At 52.6% G+C, this 25381-nt stretch overlaps 1 protein-coding gene across 1 annotated transcript in view; it reads left to right on the top strand.

Moving 5' to 3' along the window:
- LOC147629211 (vesicle docking protein) overlaps positions 1-25381 on the top strand; it is a 114891-nt gene that overhangs the window by 39155 nt on the left and 50355 nt on the right. The window contains exons 3-4 of the mRNA XM_086812473.1: positions 16233-16385; positions 16514-17032. Coding sequence (XP_086668599.1) covers positions 16233-16385; positions 16514-17032 — 672 coding nt within the window. The remainder of the gene's footprint in view (positions 1-16232; positions 16386-16513; positions 17033-25381) is intronic.

Here is a 25381-nt window from a genome sequence, read left to right on the forward strand (position 1 = left end):
CCAGGGGACATGATTTGTCAGATTTGTTGGATAGAGCCAGAGACGGAGGAGCACTACATCTGTCGCTGCACAGCATATTATGAGATTCGAGGGGGCTACCATTGCCTTTTCAGAGAGGGATTTGGACCACTGGCTAGAGTCATGGACTATTGTGATCAGCGATGCTTGGGTTTTTATCTCCTGGAGATCCGCAGGCTCAGAGAGTCCATTATCAGGAGCAGACGCCCGACTGGCAGGGAGTCCACACAGAGACAGATTATTGACTTCTTTAGAGGGACTACCCGGGAGGACACACAGCCGACAACCCAGCACCGGGCACCCCGTGGGACTCTAGTTGAGAGAGCTATCCAGTTGGGTAGATCTAGACGCCCGAGGGTTCGCGGATCCTCACATCGCGGAGCTGAAGGGTTGTTGCATACTTTGCAAATTCTTGAGAACAAGTGGCAAAGTATCTCCATGGATTTTGTAGTTGGATTACCCCGGACTAGTAGGGGCCATTATTCAATCTGGGTCGTAGTTACTGATTAACAAAGATGGCTAGATTTACCCCTACCAAGTCGTTGGTAAAGTGTCACGAGTTGGCTCAGCTCTTTGTGGAGCAGTTGTATAAGCTGTATGGACTGCGTGAGGAGATTGTCAGTGATCGGGATCCCAAATTCATTGCACAATTGTGGCAATTAGTGTTCTCAAAGTTGGAAACATGCTTCAGTACTCAGCTTTGGATCATCCCGAGCCGGATGGTCAGATGGAGAGGGGACGAATCAGATTATGGGAGATATGCTTAGGGTGTATGTCTCCAAGAGAGACCGTGAGTGGGAAAGCTATCTTCGGATCTTCCACAAATTGAGTTTTCTTTTAACAGTAGTAAGCATGTGGCTTGTGCTTTCAGCTCATTTAGGCTTATGTACGGTTATTAGCCAAAGTCACCCATTGCCGTAGGGCTAAGTGGGGTCAAATTGCAATCAACGGTGGATTTCTTGCAAGATATAGAGGATAAGCTGAAAGTTGCAAGGGAAAGCGTAAAGAGTTCTCAAGATCGCGCTTAGTATTACGCTAACTGACGACGAACTCCGAGAGCTTTACGAGAGGCATGTGGGTGTATATTAAAGTTCTAAAGGACTCTCGGAGAATGAGGACTGGCAAGCATTACAAGTTATCTTCTTGATGTTGTGCTCCTTACTAGATCACAAAGAAGATTAGTGATGTGGCTTACTAGTTAGCACTACCATTTGAAATCAAGATTCACCCTATATTTCACATCACTTGTTTGAAAGAGCGTCTGGGTGAAGGTGACGAGGTTGTGTCAATGGAGGAGATCCCTAACCTTGAAGACACGACTAGGTATATTACTATGGAACGCGAGTTAGTTTTGGATCAATGTAGTGGACGGTTTTGGCATACCATCTATCATGAGTACTTGATCAAATGGAAGGGATGGTCTGAGGTTAAGGTTACATGGGAGTCAGTGCGTAGTCTGAAGAGTTGCTTCCCCAGATTCATTGCTGAGGACATTAATGATGAAATGTGCTATTTTGGTCTCCTAGTTTATAGGAGGCCTATATAAGTGACTTTATGAGTCAATTTGAGGAGAGCTTCTCAAATCTGGACTCGAGGCCTTGAGAGTACTCCGTCCTTACATCCAATGGGTGTGTACTGGTTGTATGGGACGCTGAGGACTTTGCACGTGGAGCCATGTCTCAGATGTTGCTATCCCCCTGTTCTTGGGGATGAGCCTGAAGAGCTTTGTGGTTGGACGGTGAGCTAGATGCCAGTGTCTATGCGTGTTTCCTTTATGTTTTCTTTTTTTTTTTTGAGAAAAGATCCTTTCATTAGTTATATAAAAACGCCCGAAGGGCTACAAAAGATCTCTCCTGCTCCTAAGAGAGAGAAGAGCAGTGAATACATCATGGCAGCCCGAGAGACTCTCCCTAGGTGCTGCAAAATACAAGCATCAGTATAAAGAACTGAGCGGCTAAATCATACAATAGGGGGGGGGAAGAGCCAAACAGGTGGCCTGTAGTGCCAACGGGGGGATCCCGTGTGTAAGGTGTAGAACGGGCCACAGCGCCAAGTGGTGTGAAAGGCCTGGCGCCGTAAGATCGCCTCATCCGAGTCTCCCCGGATGCGGTCGTACTGTCCTCGCAGGGTGTGTATCAACTCCTGCCAAATCCCCCGAACAGTCTCTGCTGGTGGCTCTAATCTCCCCTCAAAGGCCGTAAAGCACCGGGCCCTCCAGGTGAACCAGATGGTGAGGCTGCTGAGGAGCTCCCATCGTAAATCCCTCTCCTGTGTCCAGCTGGCGGACGAGAAATCCGGTGCCGGAACCAGGCGAGGCTGGCCCCTAATAAATCTGATGGCCTGACTGCCCTGCTCCATCTCATAGCCCATAGCAGGCCCTGACGAAGTCGACCAAGCAGCGGCACCCCACGTAAACATACCCTCTGGAGAGAGGGGGGCCAGAATACGCAGTATCCGCAGCCAAATCTGCTGTGCCTGAGGGCAGTCCCAAAGGCAATGTCTCTGTGTCTCCATAGGGTGGCCGCATCGGACGCAGGCCGCCGGAAGACCGCTGTAAACAAGCCAAGTGCCAACTGCTGAGCCCCTGTGGGCGACCAGCCACTGAAAAGCCGAGATCCTGCGGGCCTGCCGACTAGCCCAGAGCCGAGCCCAGAAATCCTCCAGGAACTCCTGTGAGAGTCCCTGCAATCGCCAATGCCTCGCTGCCGCTGGAGAAACCGTCCTTCTCGCCGTCAAAATATGCCGTCCCAGCCGAACAGTATACTGGAAAAAGGTGATCTCTGTGGCCTCAAGGGATGCATAAGGATCATGCCACTCGTACTCCCCGGGGTCCCACTGTAGCCGGGCCAAGGGGCGCGCTGCATATGCCCATATGCGCCAATCCGGGAGCACATCAGCAGGGTCGGGGTCAATATGCCACTTCCGAGAAGCGGCAGCCACTACCCGAATCCTCTGAAAGGTGCACTCTGCAACCAAAGGCGACTCCACCTCCACTCTCTGGAGTCTGCCCTCATCCTGAATCTCATAGTAGAGGCATCTGCCATCCTCAGTGCTAGCTCTGACAGCAATCAGGATCTCCAACTGTGTAAAGGCTCCCATCCACCGTGGGGCCACTGGCTCGAGAGGTGTGAACCACTCCTCTGTAAGTGCCTCCTGAATATCATCCCTCATAATCAACCCCCCTCTGAAGTGACTCAGCCTCTCCACCTGGATCTCCTCTGGTAGACTGCAGAAAGCCTGCCAGTCTCCAAAACTACGAGCTGGGCCTGCCGCTAAAGGTCCCCAGGCTAGACGAGGCCGAGAACCCAGCATATGACCCTGCTCCGTACGAACCGCTGGGCTCCAGATGAGCGGCTGCCTGGCCCGCTCCTCAACACAAGAAGGAGGCCGCTGAGAGAGCCCCGGTCTCAGCAGCTCCCAAGCTCTCACGATACTCAAAGCAAATCTGTCCTCCCATCCTCTACTGAGGCCTGTCCTCCTCATCTCTATGAAGATCCAGCGAATCTCTGGTGCCCAAGTACCCCCTGCAGGGGGCGCCCGAGCCTGCAGTCGCTGCAAGAGGAGCTCTTTCCAAGGCTCAGCGCCTGGAAGCAACCCCCGAACAATAAGCTTCCCCAATAAGGCTCTACTCTGATCGACTGGATCTATAATGCCGAAACCGCCCTGAGCCAGCGGAAGTGTAATAACTGCCCATGCAACCTTTGCCCGAGCTGGCTGACCGTCCCGCCCAGACCACAGAAAGTTCCTGATCAGCCACTGTACCTGGCTGATGCAAGAGCTCGAGAAAATCCAGCAAGACGTAATGTACCACATGGTCGCTAACAGCACCTGATTTGCCACCACCACCCTCCCAGCCAAGGATAGTCGAGCTGTACTCCAATACAATAGCTTCTTCCGAATGCTCAGAAGAAGCGGGGCAATCTGCTGCTCAGGTGACAAATCGAGGCCAATCTGGCATCCCAAATACCGCACTGCTGTGCCTGGAGGAATCCATCTAAAACCGGGGTCCGGGCTCCATGCCGGAGTGGGAGCACTACTGATCCAAAAGGCCACTGTCTTGCGCCAATTGATCAATGCTCCCGAAGCTGCACTAAAAACCTGGAGTGACTGCTCAGCCCGAATAAGATTGGCCTCTTGGCCATGCAAAAATAAGCCCGTGTCGTCTGCAAACTCAGCATCAAGTAAATCCTCCCCCCGGACTGGGAGCTGAAGTCCTCTCAAACCAACCTCCTCTGCCGTCAAATACATACTCATAGCCTCCGCAAAGAAGAGAAAAAGGAAAGGGGCGAGAGGACACCCCTGACGGGCTGATCTGGTCAGCTCAAAACTCGGCCCCCGTCCTCCTGCAATCAGCACCTGGCTGCGAGCTATGGAATACAGAGCTGCCACCCCTCTGATCCATCCTGGCTCAAAGCCCAGGCGAAGCATAGTGCCCTCTAAGAATCCCCAATCAACTCTATCGTATGCCTTCTCAAAATCGAGAAGCATCACGACCAAGTCCTCGCCAAGAAATCTAGCTCGGGCCGTCGCCTCCCAGAAAGTAAAGATGTTGTCAAGGATACTGCGCTCCTTGACAAATCCTGTCTGAGTAGCATGAATCAACTCCCCCAGGAAGGGCTGGATCCTCAAACTCAAGGCCTTTGCTAAGACCTTGTAGACAGTATTGAGGATCGTAATAGGCCTCCAATGCCGAATGTCATCTGATACTCCCTCCCCCTTGGGGATAAGATAGATCAAGCCCTCTGAAAAGCTCTGCGGCATCACCCCAGTGTCCAAAACATGCTGAAAGCCCCTGCGGAGGCCTGGCTCCAAAAGGTCCCAATAGCGCATAAAAAAGGCCGGCGTCAGTCCGTCCTCCCCTAGGCAACTATGTCGCGGCAGGACCCTCAAGGCCTCGGCAAGCTCAATCTCTGACAGAGGCGCACCTAGAACTGTACGCATATGGTCTGTGACCCTCCTCTGCACATGGGCCCACACAGTCTGTCTGCAAACATCTCGATCCTCAGTGGCTGGCTCCGCTGAAAGCAGGTCACTATAAAAAGCAGTGGCAATGGCTCTGATCTCCCCGAGCTCAGTAGCTACCGATCCATCCGGTCTACCAAGCTGGCGGACTCCTGCTCGCGCATGACGGGGTCCAGTGATCTCAAAAATCTCCCCAGTCACTCTATCACCAAGCTGCGTCCACTGAGAGGCCTGACGACGATAGTAAAACTCATGTCTCTGCTCCTCTACCTCTCTAACCTCCTGGCGTGCCTGGCTCGGCTGGGACGCCACCCACTCACATGCAAGCTGCTGCTCCTGAAGGCGCTGTAGCGAAGCAAGGCTGCGTCTCAGCCGTTGCTCCCGCTCGCGAATCTCTCCCAGTCGTGTCAAAGCTGCAGCGTGTAGAAAAGAGCTAAGATCAATGAGTCCCTGGGCACACTGGCCCGCTGCATCCTGGTCAGAGCACTGACTAGCATGCCAGATCCTCTCAATGTCCTCAGCGAGACTGGGATCTGCAAGTACCCTCTCTGGGATCCTCAACTGCAAGCTGGGCTCCCGTGTCCCCTCCTCCAATGTCAATATAACTGGCGCATGATCTGAAAATGAGGTGCCAGCGAGAATGCCGACGGAGCCCCCTCGCTCCCCTAACCAATCGCCCACATAAAAGCGATCAATCCGTGATAGATTAGTCCCTCCCTGCCGGCGATCCGACCGAGAGAAACTAAGACTGTCCTGAGACCGGGAGAAAGCCCCATGCTGCCATGCATCAATGATCCTCAGTGACATGCAAAACTGGTCCCAAGTTGCAAGCTCCGTGCCGTGCACTGTAACATGACTGCCTCCCACCCTATCTGTCGGGTCCTCAAGCATGTTGAAGTCTCCCCCAACACACCAATGTGCGGCCTCTGGCAATGCATCTGTAACCTGAGTCCAGAACTCTGCTCTGGCACTAGCATGATTGGGCGCATAGATGTTGAGCACACCCAATAGCTCATCATGCATCCTCAGAATGACATACTGTGCTCTACCAGGCACAATGATCCCTCGATCCACAATGGCCTGCCGCCATACATCTGCAATAACCATGCATACTCCTCCCTGTCCACCCAAAGGACCAAACCTTGCAGACCAAAAAGTGTCCCATCTACCAGGCATCACCGAACCATATCTCCGGATCCTGCTCTCACCCAAGTGGTGCTCCTGCATCATCAAAATGTCAATGCTGCCACCAACCAGGCATCTCTGAAGTTCCTGCCTCAAGCAACCTCGATAGCGTATAAAGTGTGCTCCGCCAAGGCCCTGTACATTCCATGAGATGATCCTCATGGATGCCCTGCTGAGGTGGATGCTGTCTCAGCCGTACGGTGGGCCTTCGCAAGCGGCTTGGATGGAGAGTAGTCCCCATCCGAACGGCTGCGAATCTGCCCACCCGGTGTACTGCAAGAATCCCGGATCAGGCGCCAGTGGCTGTGGCCCATGGCGACTGCCTCCTGCTCTGACAGAGAAACCTCGTGTATACTCACATATCCAGGGTCACGTGCCAAGTCTGCCACTATGCGCACGACCAAATGCCGAATCCCTGAGGTATCCACACTCCCGGGATCCAAGAAAAATGAGCCAACTCCCAAAGTCGGCCTATCACATCTGTCACCTCCAGATCGCTCATGTGATGAGAAAACTCAACTGCCTGAGTCTTCAAAGTGCTGAGAGCGAGCTCTAGAGTCCACTCCCGATCACAAGGTCCACATAGAGGGAACGAGAAGGCCACCGCTGAGTCTAGTGCCTCCTCCCCGCGGGCCGGAGGTATCACTACATGAACTCGAATGGGTTCTGGCTCATGGGGGCCCTCTGCTCCAAAAAGCCGTGTAAAGGTATAATCAAAGGCCTCCGAGCGCTGTCTAATGCCAAGGCGACTCAGCCGACTGCGGATAGATGAAATCCGTGAGGCCCTAATCGGCATAGGTCTCCTCTGTGATGCTCGAGCGAGGTCAGTGCTCAGCGCTCTCCGGACTGCAGGTGAGCGCCAGGGAACTGCGAGGGTCTCCCGGGAAGGTGAGGCGGGCGGAGGGGGAGGGAGGGGGAGGCGAAGGAGGTGGAGAGGGAGCCGCTGCCGAAACCGGAGCGGGGGCGGGAGGAGGCGAAGGTGGAAGCGAGGCGGTGGGAGGGGACGGGGGTGGGGGGGGTGAAGGAGGGGAGCTGGCATCTCCTGGTCCTCGGTCCTGCAGGGGTCTCCTCCTGAAGGGGAGCAAAGCTATTCCTCACGGGGAACCCAGTGAGGCTGAGACTGTGGCTGCTGCTGCAGCGGTCTCTGGGCGTGCTGCTGTGGCTGTCTCCCTCGGCGGCGTCCCTGTCCAGGCTGCCACTCCGAGGTCTCTGTGGCCTGAGCAGGTGTCCCTGAGGCAGCCTGTTGAGCCGAATCTGTGGGCGGGCCATCAGTAGCCTGCTGCTGTGGTGAGGGTCGAGGTCTCCTGCGAGGGCAGGCCCTTGGCCAGATGACCGACCTGCCTGCAAATGAAGCACTGGTTCGGGAGCCCCGAGAACTCCACTCTCTGATCTATCCACCCCCCCCCTATCCTAGGTAGTTGAATGACCTTAGGAAGGGAGGAGATGTTAGACACCAACAGTCTGACCGAAGGAAGCCCAGCTGCTCTGGCCACCACTGAAGCTGCTGAGGGGCCCGTCTCTAGTACCGAGCCCACCAATGCTCCGAGCCTGGAGAGGAGCGGAAGATACTCCCGGCGGAGACCAGGGAAACAAACTGTAATATGGAAGAGGCGCTCTCCTTGCTCCGCCGCTGCTGGGTCAAATCCATGCTGCCAAGGTCTGAAGAAAGCCCGAGCACCCTGATGTCCAGAGGACTCATGGCAAGGACCTTGGCAACGCTCTGGGCGGCCTCGAACTCGATCTGATAATGGCCCCGGCCCAGGAGCTGTACATCCAGGATCTTGCCCACATCTGCAAGAAGGCGAGACTGAAGAAGATCCCTGATCTCCCTTCTGCTGGGGCGAGTGCCGACTATACGACAGATGGTGGAATGAGCCTGGAGGCGTTCCACCTCTGCGGTGAGGCTCGCTTCCTCTTCCGGCGAAAGAGGGATGTCCTCGGGGGCGGGCAAGGGGGCTGCGGATGAGTCCCTCTGAGGCGAGGCGGGAGGAGTCTCCATCAGAGTCTGAAGCTCAGGCGAAGCGAGGCGAAAGCGAAAACCTGCAAGAAACGGGCTGCACACAAAGAGGCGGAAGACCGGATGAAAATGAAGAAAAAACAAAACCCCCTGGGGGTGAAAAACAGCACGAAAGAGGAGGGAGGGGGCGAAAACGAAGGAGAAGCCCTGAGGGGGGGCGGCAACAATGCGAAAGGAAGGGAGGCGGGCGCTGCTGAAGGGAGGCGGGCGCGAACAGGCGGAGAGGTGGGGGGCAGGCGACAAAGGAAGGGGGCGAACAGGCGAAGAGGGGGGGGGGGGGGGGGGGCGAATAGACGAAGAGGTGGCTAGGAGGGGGGGGGACGAAAATTGGCGAGGAGGGGGGAGGCGCAGCAGCGAGGCAGGAGGGGGGCGCAGCGGCGGAGAAGGAAGGGGGCGATGGCAGGCGGGGGGTGGAGGGGCGAACAGGCGGAGAGGTGGGGGGCGAACAGGCGACAGAGGGAGGGGGGGGCGAACAGGCGGGCGCGCAGTGCAGGGTGGAGGCGGGAGCTTCAGCGAGCTTAGCCCTTCAAGTCAATCTGATTTCACCATTTCTGATGGTTTGTTTCCTTTATGTTTATGCTTAATAACAAGGGTATGTTGATTTGCTCGCTGAAGCTTCCGCTCCCCCCCCCCCCCTCTGCTCGCGCTGCAGCCTGCACGCCTCTCCCCTTGCCGCCCTTGCGTCTGTTTTCCCGCCCTCCGCCTGCCCTGTGTTTTTGCCGCCCTCGCGTATGCCCCCCCCCCCCCCCCCCCCCCCCCCCCCCCCCCCCCCGCCTGGTCTTCTTGCGCCCCCCGCCCCAGCGCTGTAGCGCCCCCCCGCCCCCTGCTCCTCTCCTTCGCGCCCCCTCCCTTCTTCAGCGCCCGCCCCCCCTCCGCCAGCCTCCGCCCTCTCTCCCCCCCACCCCCTTTCGTGTTGCTTCCTCCCCCCTGCTTTTTTTTCGCCGCGCCGCCTTACCCCCCCTCCCCTTCTTTCTGCTTTTTTCCGTCCCCTGGGGTTTTTTTTTCTAAGCCTTCCGCCTTTCCTCCTCCGCCTTTTGTGTAGCTTGGTTCTTGCAAGACTCTCCGCATTCGCTCCGCCTTCGACATAGCTTCAGACACTGATGGAGGCTCCTCCCGCCCCACCTCAGAGGGACTCTTCCGCAGCCCCCTCGCCCGCCCCTGAGGATACCCCCATCAGGCTTTCTCTTTCGCCAGAAGAGGAAGCGAGCCTCGCCGCGCAGAGGTGGAACGCCTCCAGGCACATTCCACCATCTGCCGTATAGTTGGCACTCGCCCCAGCAAAGGGGAGATCCGGGATCTTCTCAGGCCCACCTTCTTGTAGATGTGGGCAAGATCTTGGACGTTCAGTTACTGGGCCGTGGACACTACCGGATTGAGTTGGAGATTAGCCCAGAGCATGGCCCAGGTCCTAGCCATGAGTCCCCTTGACATCAGGGGCGCTCGGGCATTCTTTAGATCTTGGCAGCATGGCTTTGACCCAGCAACGGCCGAGCAGGGAGAGCGCCTATTCCATGTTACAGTTTGCTTCCCTGGACTCCGCCGTGAGTACCTTCCGCTCCTCTCTAGGCTAGGAGCATTGGTGGGCTCGGTGCTTGAGACTGGCCCCACAGCAGCTTCAATGGTGGCTAGAGCAGCTGGGCTACCTTCGGTCAGAGTTTTGGTCCTGACATCTCCTCCCTTTCGAAGTCATTCAGCTACCTAGGATAGGGGGGGGATGGATTGATCAGAGAGTGGAGTTTTCGGGGCTCCCGAACCAGTGTTTTATCTACAGGCAGGTCGGCCACATGGCCAAGGCCTGCCCTCGTAGGAGACCCCGACCTTCACCGCAGCAGCAGGCCCCCGATGGCCCGCCACAGATGCGGCTCGGCAGGCAGCCTCCGGGACACCTGCTCAGCCCACAGAGACCTCGGAGTGGCAGCCTGGACAGGGGCGCCGTAGAGGGAGACAGCCACAGCAGCACGCCCAGAGACCGATGCAGCAGCAGCCACAGTCTCAGCATCACTGGGTTCTCGTGAGGAATAGCTTTGCTCCCCTCCAGGAGGAGATCCCAGCGCCGACTGAGGACCAGCAGATGCCAGCACCCCCTCCTTCGCCCCCACCCCCACCCCCCCCCCCCCCCCCTCCCGCCTCCGCTTCCACCTTCGCCTCGTCCCATTCCGGCTCCGATTTTGGCAGCGGCTCCTTCTCCACCTCCTCCTCCCTCCCCTCCTCCCCCTCCGCTCGCCTCAGCTCCCCGGGAGGCCCTGGCAGTTCCCTGGCGCTCACCTGCAGTCCGGTGGACACTGAGCACCGACCTTGCTCGAGCACCGCAGAGGAGACTTACCATGGCGATTCGGGCTTCACGGATATCCTCTATCCGCAGTCGGCTGAGTCGTCTCGACACTAGACAGCGCTCGGAGGCTATTGATTACTCCTTCCACACAGCTTTTTGGAGCGGAGGGCCCCCATGAGCCAGCACCCATCAGAGTTCATGTAGTGATACCTCCGGCCCGAGGGGAGGAGGCACTTGATTCAGCGGTGGCCTTCTCATTCCCTCTCTGTGGCCCTAGCGACCGGGAGTGGACTCTGGATCTCGCTCTTAGCATTTTGAAGACTCAGGTAGTTGAGTTCTCTCACCATGTGAGCGATCTGGAGGTGACAGACGTGATAGGCCGACTATGGGAGTTGGCTCATTTTTTCTTTGATACCGGGAGTGTGGATGCCTCCGCGATTCGACATTTGGTGGTTTGCATAGTGGCAGACTTAGCACGCGACCCTGGATATGTATGCATACACGAGGTTGCTCTGTCTGAGCGGGAGGCCGTCGCCATGGGACACAGCCACTGGCGCCTCATCCGAGATTCTTGCAGCACACCATGTGGGCAGATTCATAGCTGCTCGGATGGGGACTATTCTCCATCCAAGCCGCTTGCAAAGGCGCGCCGTACGGCTGAGAGCCTCCACCTCAGCAGGTCATCCATGAGGATCATCTCATGGAATGTACAGGGCCTTGGCGGCGCACACTATGTACGTTATCGTGGTTGCTTGAGGCAGGAGCTTCAGAGATGCCTGGTTGGGGGCAGTATTGATATTTTGATGATGCAAGAGGACCATTTGGGTGAGAGCAGGATCCGGAGATACGGTTCGGACATGCCTGGTAGATGGGACACCATTTTGGTATGCAGGGTTTGGCCCCTTGGGTGGGCAGGGAGGAGTATGCATGGTCATTGCGGATGTATGGCGGCGGCAGGCCATTGTGGATCGCGGGATCGTTGTGCCTGGTAGAGCACAGTATGTCATTCTGAGGATGCATGATGAGCTCTTTGGTGTGCTCAATGTCTATGCGCCCAACCATGCTAGTGCTAGAGCAGAGTTCTGGACCCAGGTTACGGATGCATTGCTAGAGGCCGCACATTGGTGTGTCGAGACTTCAACATGCTAGAGGACCCGGCCGATAGGGTGGGAGGCAGTCATGTTACAGTGCACGGTACGGAGCTTGCAGCTTGGGAGCGATTTCGCATGACACTGAGGATCACTGATGCATGGCAGCAGGAGGCTTTCTCCCGCTCTCAGGACAGTCTTAGTTTTTCTCGGTCGGATCGCCGGCAGGGAGGGACTAATCTATCACGGATTGATTGCTTCTATGTGGGCGACAGGTTAGGGGAGCGTGGGGGCTCCGTTGGCATTCTCGCTGGCACCTCTTTTTTAGACCATGCGCTAGTTATTTTGACACTTGAGGAGAGGACACGGGAGACCAGCTTGCAGTTGAGGATCCCAGAGAGGGTACTTACAGATCCTAGTCTTTGTGAGGACATTGAGAGGATATGGCATGATAGCCAGAGCTCTGACCAGGATGCAGCAGGCCAGTGTGCCCAGGGACTCATCGAGCTCAGCTCTTTTTTGCACGCTGTAGCCTTGACACGGCTGGGAGAGACTCTCGAGCGGGAGCGTCGGTTGAGACGTAGCCTTGCTTCGCTCCAGCGCCTTCAGGAGCAGCAACCTACATGTGAGTGGGTGGCGTCCCAGCTGAGCCAGGCACGCCAAGAGGTTAGAGAGGCAGAGGAGCAGAGACATGAGTTCAACTATTGTCGCCAAGCCTCTCAGTGGATGCAGCTTGGTGATAGAGTGACTGGGGAGTTTTTTGAGATTACTGGACCCCGCCATGCTCGAGCAGGAGTTCGCCAGCTCAGGAGGCAGGACGGATCGGTAGCCACTGAGCCCGGGGAGATCAGAGCCATTGCCACTGAGTACTATAGAGACCTGCTTTCAGCAGAGCCAGCCACTGAGGCTTGGGATGCTTGCAGACAGACTGTGTGGGCCCATGTGCAGAGGAGGGTCACAGATCGTATGCGCACAGTTCTGGGTGAGCCTCTTTCAGAGGTTTAGCTTATTGAGGCCTTGAGGGTCCTTCCGCGCCATAGTTGCCCTGGGGAGGACGGATTGACGCCTGCCTTTTTTATGCGCTATTGGGACCTTTTGGGGCCAGGCCTCCGCAGGGGCTTTTAGTATGCTTTGGACACTGGGGTGATGCCACAGAGCTTTTCAGAGGGCTTGATCTTTCTTATCCCCAAGGAGGAGGGAGTATCAGATGATATTCGGCATTGGAGACCTATTACGATCCTCAATACTGTCTACAAGGTCTTAGCAAAGGCCTTGAGTTTGAGGATCCAGCCCTTCCTGGGGGAGTTGATTCATGCTACCCAGACAGGATTCGTCAAGGAGCGCAGTATCCTTGACAACATTTTCACCTTCTGGGAGGCGACGTCCCGAGCTAGATTTCTCGGTGAGGACCTGGTCGTGATGCTTCTCGATTTTGAGAAGGCATATGATAGAGTCGATTGGGGTTTCTTAGAGGGCACTATGCTTCGCCTGGGCTTTGAGCCAATTTGGATTCGAGGAGTGGCGGCTCTATATTCCACAGCTCGTAGCCAGGTGCTGATGGCAGGAGGACGGGGGCTGAGTTTTGAGTTGACCAGATCAGTCCGTCAGGGGTGTCCTCTCGCCCCGTTTCTTTTCTCTTCTTTGCTGAGGCTATGAGCATGTATCTGATGGCAGAGGAGGTTGGTTTGAGAGGACTCCAGCTCCCAGTCCGGGGGGAGGACCTGCTCGATGCTGAGTTTGCTGATGACACGGGTTTGTTTTTGCATGGCTAGGAGGCCAATCTTCAGCGGCGGGCAGAGCAGTCGCTTCAGGTTTTTAGTGCAGCTTCGGGAGCATTGATTAATTGGCGCAAGACAGTGGCCTTTTGGATCAGTAGCGCTCCCACTCCGGCATGGAGCCCAGACCCGGGTTTTAGATGGATTCCTCCTGGCACAGCAGTGCGGTATTTGGGATGCCAGATTGGACTAGATTTGTCACCTGAGGAGCAGATTGCACCGCTTCTTCGGAGCATTCAGAAGAAGCTTTTGTATTGGAGTACATCTCGGCTATCCTTGGCTGGGAGGGTGGTGGTGGCAAATCAGGTGCTTTTAGCGACCATGTGGTACATAACGTCTTGCTGGGATCTTCTCGAGCTCTTGCATCAGCCAAGTACAGAGGCTGATCAAGAACTTTCTTTGGTCTGGGCGGGATGGTCAGCGAGCCCAAGCTAAGGTTGCTTGGGCAGTTATTACACTTCCGCTGGCCAGGGGGGCTTGGGCATTATAGATCCAGTTGATCAGAGTAGAGCCTTATTGGGGAAGCTTATTGTTCAAGGGCTGCTTCCAGGCGCTGAGCCTTGGAAAGAGCTTCTTTTTCAGTGGCTGCAGGCTAGGGCTCCCCCAGCAGGGGGCACTTGGGCACCAGAGATACGATGGATCTTCATAGAGATGAGGAGGACAGGCCTCAATAGAGGATGGGAGGACAGATTTGCCTTGAGCATCCTGCGAGCTTGGGAGTTGCTGAGACCGGGGCTCTCTCAGAGACCTCCTTCTTGTGATGAGGAGCGGGCCAGACAGCCGCTCATTTGGAGCCCAGCGGTACGCACAGAGCAGGGTCATATGTTGGGTTCTCGGCCTCGTCTAGCCTGGGGACCATTGGCGGCAGGCCCAGCACGTAGTTTTGGAGACTGGCAGGCCTTCTACAGTCTCCCAGAGGAGATCCAGGTGGATAGGCTGAGTCACTTCAGAGGGGGGCTGATTATGAGGGATGACATTCAGGAGGCACTCACAGAGGAGTTGTTCACGCCTCTCGAGCCAGTGGCCCCACGGTGGATGGGAGCCTTTACACAGTTGGAGATCCTGATTACTGTCAGAGCTTGCACCGAGGATGGTAGATGCCTCTACTATGAGATCCAGGATGAGGGCAGACTTCAGAGAGTGGAGGCGGAGTCGCCTTTGGTTGCAGAGTGCATCTTTTAGAGGATACGGGTAGTGGCCGCCGCTTCTCGAAAGTGGCATATTGATCCAGACCCTGCAGATGTGGACTCTGATTGGCGCATATGGGCATATGCAGCGCGCCCCTTGGCCGGCTCCAGTGGGACCCTGGCGAGTACGAGTGGCATGATCCTTATGCATCCCCCGAGGCCACAGAGATCACCTTTTTCCAGTACACTGTTCGGTTGGGGAGGCATATTTTGACGGCGAGGAGGATGGTCTCTCCAGCTGCATCGGAGCATTGGCGGCTATAGGGACTCTCACAGGAGTTCCTGGAGGATTTTTGGACCAGGCTCTGGGCTAGTCGACAGGCACGTAGGATCTCGACTTTCCAGTGGGTGGCTGGTCGCCCACAGGGGCTCTGCAGTTGGCACCTGGCTTGTCTACAGTGGTCTTCCGGCGGCCTGCGTCCGATGCGGCCACCCTTTGGAGACACAGAGACATTGCCTATGAGACTGTCCTCAGGCGCAGCAGATTTGGCTGCGGATGCTGCGCATTTTGGCCCCCCTCTCTCCAGAGGGCATGTATACGTGGGGTGCCCCTGCATGGTCAACTTTGTCAGGGCATGCTCTGGGATATGAGATGGAGCAAGACAGACAGGCCATCAGATTCAATAGGGGCCAGCCTCGTCTTGTTCCTTCACCGGATTTCTCGTCCGCCGGCTAGACATAGGAGAGGGATCTACGATGGGAGCTCCTCAGCAGCCTCACCATCTGGTTCACCTGGAGAGCCCGGTGTTTTAGGGCCTTTGAGGGGAGACTAGAGCCACCAGCAGAGACTCTTCGGGGGATTTGGCAGGAGTTGATCCACACCCTGCGAGGACAGTATGACCGCATCCGGGGCGACTCGGATGAGGCGATCTTGCGGCGCCAGGCCTTTCACACCACTTGGCGCAGCGGCCCCTTCTATACCCTACACGCGGGTTCCCCCCGCTGGCACTACAGGCCACTTGTTTGGCTTTTCCCCCCTCCTATTGTATGATATAGCCCCTCAGTTCTTTGTACTGATATTTGTACTTTTTTGCACCTAGGGAGAGTCTCCCTAGCTGCCTTGCTTGGATCTCTGCTCTGTTTTCTTATGAGCAGGAGAGGGTCTTTTGTAGCCCTACGGGCGTTTTTTATATAACTAATGAAAGGATCTTTTCTCGGAAAAAAAAATAACAAGGGTCTGTTAGCTTCGGGGCATTACACTTTCCCACTAGCAATGGACACGGCAAGTCTCTTGTCAATCATTGACTTCCTTATGGTGGACATTTTGGATGGATAAGGATGGATGTAGTATGTATTGTAGTGACATGGTGATGTATTTTTCCCATGTAGTATGTATTGTAGTGACATGACGATGTATTTTTCCCATGTATCTAGAGATACTGCTATAATCATCATTGTGCATGTGGATAGTTATCTATGTTTTCTTTTCATGACCATGCTACCTCATCATACCATTGTAACTTTTTGTTTGGTCTCATAAACCCGTTGGGTCTTTCAAAGACGTTTAATATAACTTTCTTTCTCATGTGCATCTAGTTTGAGTTAAAAATTTAGCAATACATTGCTTTCCAACTATGGTCACTCTTTTCCACCCTCACACTTTTTTCGATGGGTGTGTAGTGGAGTCTTGTGAAGATGAGCTGGTTGTGTCATTTTCATAGAAAGTCACAAATTGTGGAACTTTTTCTGTACCCTTAAATTATAGTGACAATTTCATGGTGATTCCAGGCACTGCAATTGAACATGGGTATAAACGAGCCCATTCAGAAGGTCCTCGTGATGACAACTTACCTTTTGAGTGATGCACATCGATACATTTTGCGTTGCTTACGAGCTCACAGTTCTGTAAAAGTATGCACAGTGTTAACGTCAATTTCAGAGGTACATTTTGACAACTTGAATAATCTGTATCATTTATCTATGAGCCATTCTTTTTGTTGAAGAGTGTGTACATGACCTGTTATGCTTTTTCAAAGTTGTGGAGTGAACTCGCATGTGACCTGTGGCAGGAGGCACACTCTGCACATCCGGATACCCCTTTGGGACCTGATGCTTTTCATGACTATAAAAGGTTGCTCTTGGAGGACTTTCAGGTTTTGGTACAGAAAACCAAGTCAGACCATGCAGCAGAAACAAAAGTGGAATCAGACAATGATGATTTGGCTGGAAATTTGAAAGGTTTAAAAGGGCACGGGCAAGTAATGGAATCGAACTTGCGAGAACAAGTTGATCATGCAGAAGTTGCAGACAAAGAGTTCAGAGTTGAAACAGGAGCTATTGAAGATCACAGTGTGCATCTGATTGTGGAAGTAAAACACTTTCCAATGATCTTATGCCCTCTTATGTCAAGGGCATTTGTATTTCCTTCAAGAGGGACGTTGGCGGGGGCACCTTTGTCACACAAGGCTGACAAGGCACTGGGCATTGGGCTGCCACGCATTGACGCCGGGGCTGTGATGGATGATGATGATAGCATCCCGATTGGAGGAACCCTTCTTGCACATTTTCTTCACCATCTTGCTGGGCAGGTGACTTTTTCTTTACTTTTCTTAAAGTTTTATCTTCTTTCTTTCCCCTTGTCAATTAAAAGTGAGGTTATGCAGAGAGAGTGTGTTATATATGTGTATATATATATATGTATATATATATATATGTATATATGTATATATATATATATGTATATATGTATATATATATATATATATGTATATATATATGTATATATATATATATGTATATATGTATATATATGTATATATGTATATATATATATATATATAGGAAGAAATAAGAAAGAAAGAAAGTTGTATTAATGTCTTCAAAAGGCCAAAATGACCTATGAGACCAAAAGGTTACATCATATCCATGAGGTACATCATCCTGGGTACAAAGTAGTAATAAAGAAAGATAACAAAAATCTAGAACTTTAAAATCTGATCTAGGTACATGAGCAGAGAGCTCTCATATCACCCTAATACATCCCTCATGGGCCGCTGTGACATGGTGCTCAAGGTGGTAAAATTGAGTTGGCGCAAGGTCGTCCTGCGATGATGGGAGATGATGGCCCGGATCCTCCTGTGGTGGCGTGGCCGTGGGCGAGGGCCATGGGGTCCGGGGCGTCGAGCTCTGCATAACTAAGTGGCTCTGTCGTGTGTCACACCTCTCGGCCGAGCTCCTGCACTAGCCTGTGGTCTGGGTATGATGGGTAGATCGGCCCTTGGAGTGCTGGTATGGAAGAAGTCGGTGAGAGCTCTCTGTGTTGGAACCTCCCCCGAATCTCATAGTATACAGGGCATCGGCATATGTAATGATCCTCTGTCTCAGGCTCTGTCTGACAGAGCTGGCATATCCGTTAATATATCTTTCAATAGCTATTTCAAGAAACTCCTCTGGAGGAAGATATCCTCCAGTGATGCCTGCTTTAGCATTTTCCTCGGGGGTTTTCTTAGGCTTGGGTTCCTTACCCCTTCAATTAGAGCTAGAATTGCTATCTGTCTTAGCGTCTTTAGAAGATGAATTACTCTGCCTTGGTTGGGGCTTGCACCTATAAGTGGGGAAACTGAAGAGAGGGTGTGCTTAAATTTCAGATGCATGGCCTCATTATCCCGCTGGTGTTCAAGTAACATTCACTCTCAATCGAGCTCTCGTTGGTGCTCTCGAGTGGCAAGTTCAGCCTGACGCTGGTGTTCTTCAAGCGTGCGTTGGAACTTGGGCTTCCCCATAGTCCCGTCTGTCTATTTTTTCTTGTTGTTTTCTTGCTTCTGCTTCAGCTTTTTCTTCCTGCCGTTGGTTGTTTCATCTGAGAGAAGAGGGAGATGAAGTCAGGGTAGTTGGAGGAGTGGGTTTTTGCTACTGTTGCCTCCGAGAGTTGGAGACGCTCCATGAGAAGCTGGTTCTATGCTCGGAGTAGAGCTGTGGTATCTGTTGTTGGAGGAAGAGCATGGTCTCCTTCGAGGGAGACGTCTTCTTGTTGATGTGTACTCTCTTTTGTAGACATGTTACTGAAGTCGGTGATCGTGCCGGAGCGAAGTATGACCATCCAAGGATGATCTCACGCTTGGATGCAGTGTGTGAGGACAAGCTGAACATGATCCCAATGTAGATGAAGGATCCTATCACACAAAGTCTAACACCGCCTTCTTTACCCTGAGTTTCGCGGTCTTTAGCAATCCACTTTATCACTTCACAATTTAAGAGATGAGAGAGAGATAGATCTAAACATCTTATCGGGTCCAAAATTACCCACTGAAGGGCCCCCTCCTATTGCTAGGAGTAATTGCTTTTATTACTTTGAAGAGAATGACTGTATGACTGACTTTGGGACTGTAGATAAGCCAAACACAAGACCTTTGAAAGACCAAGAGTTGGCTGAATTGTACACGGCTGTAGAAGCACCAATGATAACCGATCTCAATGCCAATTCACTCTTCCAAGGGAATGTAGGAAGGCTGCAAACTTAGGCTGAGAGATGGGCTGCTTTGGCCCTATTCTAGGTTGAGAATATGCACTATGAATGAATGAATATGATGCGTTTACCTTCACCTTGAGGCTGGAGCAAACGATGTGATGGATGAATGGTGAAAACTGTGTGAAGGCTGAAAACGCAAGGGCTGAAGCGCTTTCCTCCTTGGCTGAATGCTGAATGCTGCGTTTTGATGATGTATGCTCAAGCGATGATGTGCCCAAGTGTGAGGATTGAATTGCTTATGATTTGATTGATGAGATGCTATGGAATGATCAAAGCGATGCTATTTATATGGACTGGATGCTGGTCGGTTGGCTACAGAGCTGGCCGACTACAGCATAAATGCTACACGACTAGATATTATGAAATAATGATAATAATGCCGAAATATTATGTATAAAATGCTAGAAAATATGGAATAATGCTAAATAATCTTTTAAGGCTTCTGCAATGATGCATATGCATATGGGATGAATGCTATGCAAATGCAGAATGCTTTCTAATGCAAACCCTAAGGTTTCTACTGACTCTACGTGCATGAATGATTCTCTCCAAGTGGGTTAATGGACTTGACTGACTGACCGACACTCTAAGGTTGAGGAATGACTTACGTAGCTCGTGCCTGACACTCTAAGGCTGAGGAATGACTTACATAGCTCGTGCCTAACATATCGTGGGCTGAAGATTACAATGGGGCCACGGCATCCGACAATATCGTATCCTAAAGGGTCCTACTGCTGGTCAATGAAGCAGTGATGATGATGCACTACAGTGCAGAGTGCATGTGACAATGCATTTGGCTTTCACCTCACCCATGCATCGGGCTACACATGACTGCATCTCTCCCTTACATTCCTGCATACGTTGCACTTTCACATCTCCCATGCATTCGTGTACACATGCTTTCATTTGAGGCATACATAACATTATACATTCTGCGTTAACCATTAATTGGCATGATTTCAGGTTCTCAATCAGCTGGTTTTGCATCTCTTTGCATTCCAGTTTCATCATAGTTAGCTGGTTTTGCATCTCTTTGCATTCCAGTTTCATCGTCTGCAGCTGTGTTTTCATCGCTCCTTTCAGTATCAACTTGTAGGTAGGTATTTCATGCTACAATTGCTTTTGCATTTCTGATCCCATTGCTTCAATTTCCTTGTCCTGTTGTTTGAGAATGTCCCTGATGGCCTGTATCCCATTGTGCATGTTTTGAGTGATGGCACTTTTTGGATCCCTCTGGCATCGATTTCTTGCAGGGCAGTCTGGACAGCCCCCCTCGTTTCATCCTTTGGTATTATGTGGAGAGGGTGCCATGTGTGGGGGAGAGAGGGGGTGGGGAGAGAGAAAGAAAGAAAGAAAGAAAGATATATTAACGTCTGCAAAAGGCCAAAATTGGCCTATGAGACAAACAAGTAGTACAATGATGTTCCTCCAGTCATCAAGAGGAAAATGTGGAGTGAGAATAAAATGTACAAGTATGACAACACGACCATAGGGGACTCCATGGTGGTGTACAAACGAGAGGGTGTGGATGGAGTACTAGGGCTGCTAATGCATCTCTATATGCTGAAGGGGTGATACAAGTATGATATGTTATTTGCTCCTAACTCCATCCAGTCCCATAGTCTGTGTACAATATGTCATACATCCGATCTGAGGATGCCGTAAATGTCTGGAACATGCATCCTGGATTAGAGCAAAAATGTGCCAGTTGCTCCTCGACCTCCTGCTGGTGTCGAGACCGGATGGCCGCGATCTCTCTGTGGTGTAGCCGTGGTGTCTGGGTCGTCGCCTAGCTCGAATCTCCTCCGCTCGCTGAGATGTCACTCCCAATGTATGTGGCTGGGCTACTGGTGCCAATCTCTGGAAGAAGTCAGTCAACTGGGACTGTCTTGCTCCGCTATGATGTGCGGGTGTCTGAAGTAAGATCTCCCCGTGTCTCTGTAGTGCTAGTAGTAGTCTGCCTAGCTGTCTCTGGTCCGATCTCTCCCAGATCTGTCTAAGTGATGTGGTCCCTCTAAAAACCTCAGGATAGCATGCCTTGATCTCCTGCAAAGCACCACACTGGCAAACAAAATGCTCCTCTGTCTCTACCCCCGTCTGGCATAATCTACAAATGCGCTCTGCTCGAGGGATGCGTGCTGCTCTCCCAGTCTCGATCTCTAGTTGGTGTGATGAGACCCTTCGTCGCCCAATGGCTACTCTGGCTCCATGTGATAAGTGGACCTCCAAGTATCGTGGTCGCTAGATGAAGCCATCTGTGGAGGTGCTCAAGAAGTGGTCTTTGTAGTAGTATAGCATCTTCGTCGGGAGTGACTGTGGCTGGGAGATAGCCAAGTCTCCTGTATGTGGCCCTGCCAAATGTCATGTCTCATGACTCTGTTCCTCTCTGTGTGCGTCTGTGTGGTGCAGCTAGGTCATACTGTAAGGGTTGTAATTTGTCAGTATCAATCCTGTGTGATGATATCCACTGTACCACCTGGGAGTACCATGACCAGGTATGTCCCTCCTCAGCAAGCTGTCTGGATGCCTCAAAAGCAGCCCGAGATACCCGATTTAGTGGGAGCTCCCGCATCCTATGTATAAAAGATGGCCTCTACTAACATAGGTGGTATAGCAAACTCCGCTCGAAGGATATCATGTGGTACTGAAGGTTTGCTGCGGAGCATCCGTGAGAGCATCAAAATCTGAGGGCGCTCTATCTGTGTCCATGAGGATGTAGCCAAACCTAGTGCCCATACTGTTGCTGCATACATCAATGCTAGAGTAACTAGTGTATCAAATAGCCACCCCTTAGTACGGGGCTCCTGGAAGTGTGCCTGGTGACACTGGCGTTCCAAAATTGCTAGTGCTGCGTACCCTCGTGTCACTCTGTCTCTGGCTGCCTGTGCCATAGAGAATCTCCCTGATGTGCTGGTAAATGTGACCCCAAGGTATACATATGAGCCCACCACCTCTACCTGTCCCCGGGTGAGGTCGGTGGAGTCTCGGTGGGGCGAGGGATGAGTGGCTGGTGCGGAACATCATAAAGCCCTTCTGCATAACTCTGCCAGCGTTGAGGATCAGTAATCGGGGTGGGGGGGCGTGGCTCTCTGAGTCGTCGCCAAGCATGGCTGCATCTTTGCTCGTGAGCCTGTGGTAGATGTCCCAGTATTGAGCCTTCTCATATGTGCGTCGCTTACGGCGTGTAAGAGACCGCATCTGTCTACTGGCCTGCTGCTGTGTTATTTCCCCTTTCTTTATCTGGGCTCGGAGATGTCAATGAAGCTCTTTGCACTCATTATCATACCATCTATTCTGGGGCATGTCCCCGGATCTAGGTGGCTTCCCTGTCTGGAGATGATGTGGAAAGCTGTGGCTAGCTGCTGTGTGTAGTATGTGTGAAAGCTGGGCCGTCAGTACATCGATGGGTGTTGTAGGGTCCATACCAAAGAGGCCATCATGTACTTTTGAATCATAAACGTCTGCAAGCTCCTGGGTAAAGTGGAAGATGGTACGAGATGCCTGAGTGGTCGGGGTGGCAGATCAAGAGAGCTCCTAAGAGAAAAAGCCAAATAAGTATGGTCCGCACCAATGGGGCATGTAGGGATAGTGAAAGAGTCTCTCAGGTCTGTGCTCTCCCGCGAGCCCAATATGTAGTCCACAGTGCTGCTGCCTCCTGATGATGGGAAACATGTGAGTCTTCCCGATTCTGGCCATTGTGACATCCCGTTATAAATAACGAGATGGTGTCTAGCCCCCAGGTCCAGAAGGTGTTGCCCATAACCTGTACTGTCTGGCCCACTGTCCTTTGACATCCTCGTGGTCCCTGCATCTACATCGTCTAGTGCCTGTAGGATGAGGGGATCTGTGAAGTCGAATGATTCACACTGTCGATTCTGTGTGCGTGCATTGAAGTCCCCCATCAGGAGAACCTCCCCCATGGTCGAATAGTGTAGGATATCTGCGGATAGAGTGGCGTATGGAGACTCACTAGGAAGGGCCCCTCTCTCCTCTCCTCCAATCTGGTCCTCCATGTGACCTGTGTTGAATCTCGACCCCTTCGGCGGGAAGTAGCATATTGCCAAGTAAACTGTTCTCACCTCTGAGAGCTGTAGGCTAATCCACATGTAGCGTGCCTCTGGGTCTCTCGACACCACCCTGATACGCTGGTGTAGTGCTCGTCTGAATAGTATAGCGATCCCACTTGAGCCTCTGGAAGTGCCGTGTCGCATCCCTTGTCTATACACTGATTCCCACTGGTACCCTGCTACCCGTGGTAGGCCTCTCTCTGGGCTTTCATGTGTCTCTGTCAGAAACATGATGTCCCGGTTCTCCATAACCTCCTCTAGTCTGCCTGGATGTGTCCATAGAGCCCCATTGCGGTTCCAAACTGCTGCATATATCTCCTTGTGCTTCTTGATAATTTCGTGTGTCCCATAGGCCATATGGCGCTATGCCACCATCTTGCCCTCTATGTGTACATGGCCGTCTCTGTAATGTGCCTTTTTCCCTTCAGCACGTGCTGCTTTAATTTGTGGCATGCATGATTTCCTATGTTGTCTCTGCATCCAAGTTAGGTCATCATCAAAGTAGATGGGGTCCCCTGGTAGGTTTCTCAGAATAACTCTCTGTCTCATGAAGGTTTGCCTGCTCACTTCGTCTGCGAACTGTAGCACTTGGGCTTTACTTTGGGTGGGGTCCTTGGGTGGGGCTGTCCTCCATATCTTGGTGAATGGAAGTGGTGCATCCTCCGCATGGCCTAATTTTATGCATAAGTTTCGGCCGTCCGCCTCAGGGGTGCACCCCTCTGTCTCTGGAATACCTGTCACGCGTATGTTCAGGCGACGGATTCTCCTCATCTTCTCTTCATCTAGTGTGGATTGGACCATGTGCGTGTCCTCTTGTACTTCTTTCTTAAATTTTTTTTTGACCACTTCCACCCATCCTTCTCTTATTGCTTCCATCTTGCTCTCGAGGGTTTTGGTAATCGTCTGGGTGAGCTCCTCCTTCATGGCTTCTTTGTCTGCCTCGAGGATTTCCCCTTCTTTTGGGCGTTCACGCAGTGAAGCTACTTCGCCTTTAAGCTGGGCAATCTCCTCCTGCATTGTTTCCTTTTCTTTCTTCCATGTTTCTGCCTCGGTCTCCAGCTTAGCAATGCGATTGAGGAGGCTCTTCTGGACAGTGTTGAGGTTGCTATCCGTGGTTTTCTTCAAATCCTTCAGTATCTTTTCGAGCTTTTCCATACGTGCCTCCATGACGTTTCTTCTGTCGTTAATCCTTGTGGGCTGTGACTGTTACTTCAGCAGACCAGGGTTGGTCTCAACATGGTGCTAACCTTCAGGAGAGAGAGAGAGAGAGAGAGAGAGAGAGAGAGAGAGAGAGAGAGAGAGAGAGAGAGAGAGAGAGAGTGGAGGGGACAAAGGGCGGGGTGCAGGTGGGCAAGAGGGCACACAGGTGGGAGGGAGGGGAGGGAGAGATGCGCAGGAGAGAGAGAGACGGGGGGAGGGCAGAGAGAGCGAAGGGCAGGCAACGTGAGGGGGGGGCGCAGGTAGGCAACAGGAGGGGGGGGCTAAGGGCGGGCAGGCAGGCAGCGCGAGAGAGCGCAGGCAGGCAGGCGAGGCAGGAGTGCTTGGGCAAGGGCGAGGGAGGGGCTCGGCGAGAGTGGAGGGTGGGCGAGAGGGGAGTGCAAGGAGGGTAGGCGAAGGGGAGGGCGAGGGTGAGGGCGAGGGGGGTGGGGGAGGGCGAATGGCGGAAGGGTGGGCGAGAGGGGAGGGCGAGGGCGAGAAACAAGCAACAGCACGAACATCGAACAGCGAACCAGCGAACCAGCGAACCAGAGAGAGAGAGAGAGAGAATGAAAGAAAGTTATATTAAACGCCTTCAAAAGAACTAGTGGGTCTATGTGTGTGTGTGAGAAATGAAAATGAAATGAAAATGAAATGAGAGAGAGAGAGAGAGAGAGAGAAAAGAAAGACGTCAAGGGCTTATGATACCAAAAGTAATACACTGGTACCATGGATATATTGAGCCATGGAAACTGAAAGAAAAAGTAAAATGAAAACATCTGACAGAATATGTGATCAAGAGATGATCCTGTGTAGAGTGAGATATGCTGTGATAAGATAATGAGAGAAAGAAAGAAATAAAGAAAGATATATTAAGCGTCTACTAAAGACCCAATGGGCCTATGAGACCAAAGTGATACAATAATGTCCATCGCATATCTCATCATGGAATGGAAAATAAAACAGAAAGAAAACATAAACATAGCTATCTCACTAGGGTGATACAAAACTGTCCATGGAAACTCATCATGGAATAATAAGAACATAGAAACATGAGAGCAACATTAGCTCCGAGTAGATGGTATACCACTCTCCAAAATATCAAGCATGGGGCTAGTGAGTATGGCCGAGAGGTCTCCCTTAGC

The sequence above is a fragment of the Cibotium barometz genome, chromosome 18, assembly GCF_041138505.1.
Source record: "Cibotium barometz isolate CiBa-2024 chromosome 18, ASM4113850v1, whole genome shotgun sequence".
Classification (NCBI taxonomy): domain Eukaryota; kingdom Viridiplantae; phylum Streptophyta; class Polypodiopsida; order Cyatheales; family Cibotiaceae; genus Cibotium; species Cibotium barometz.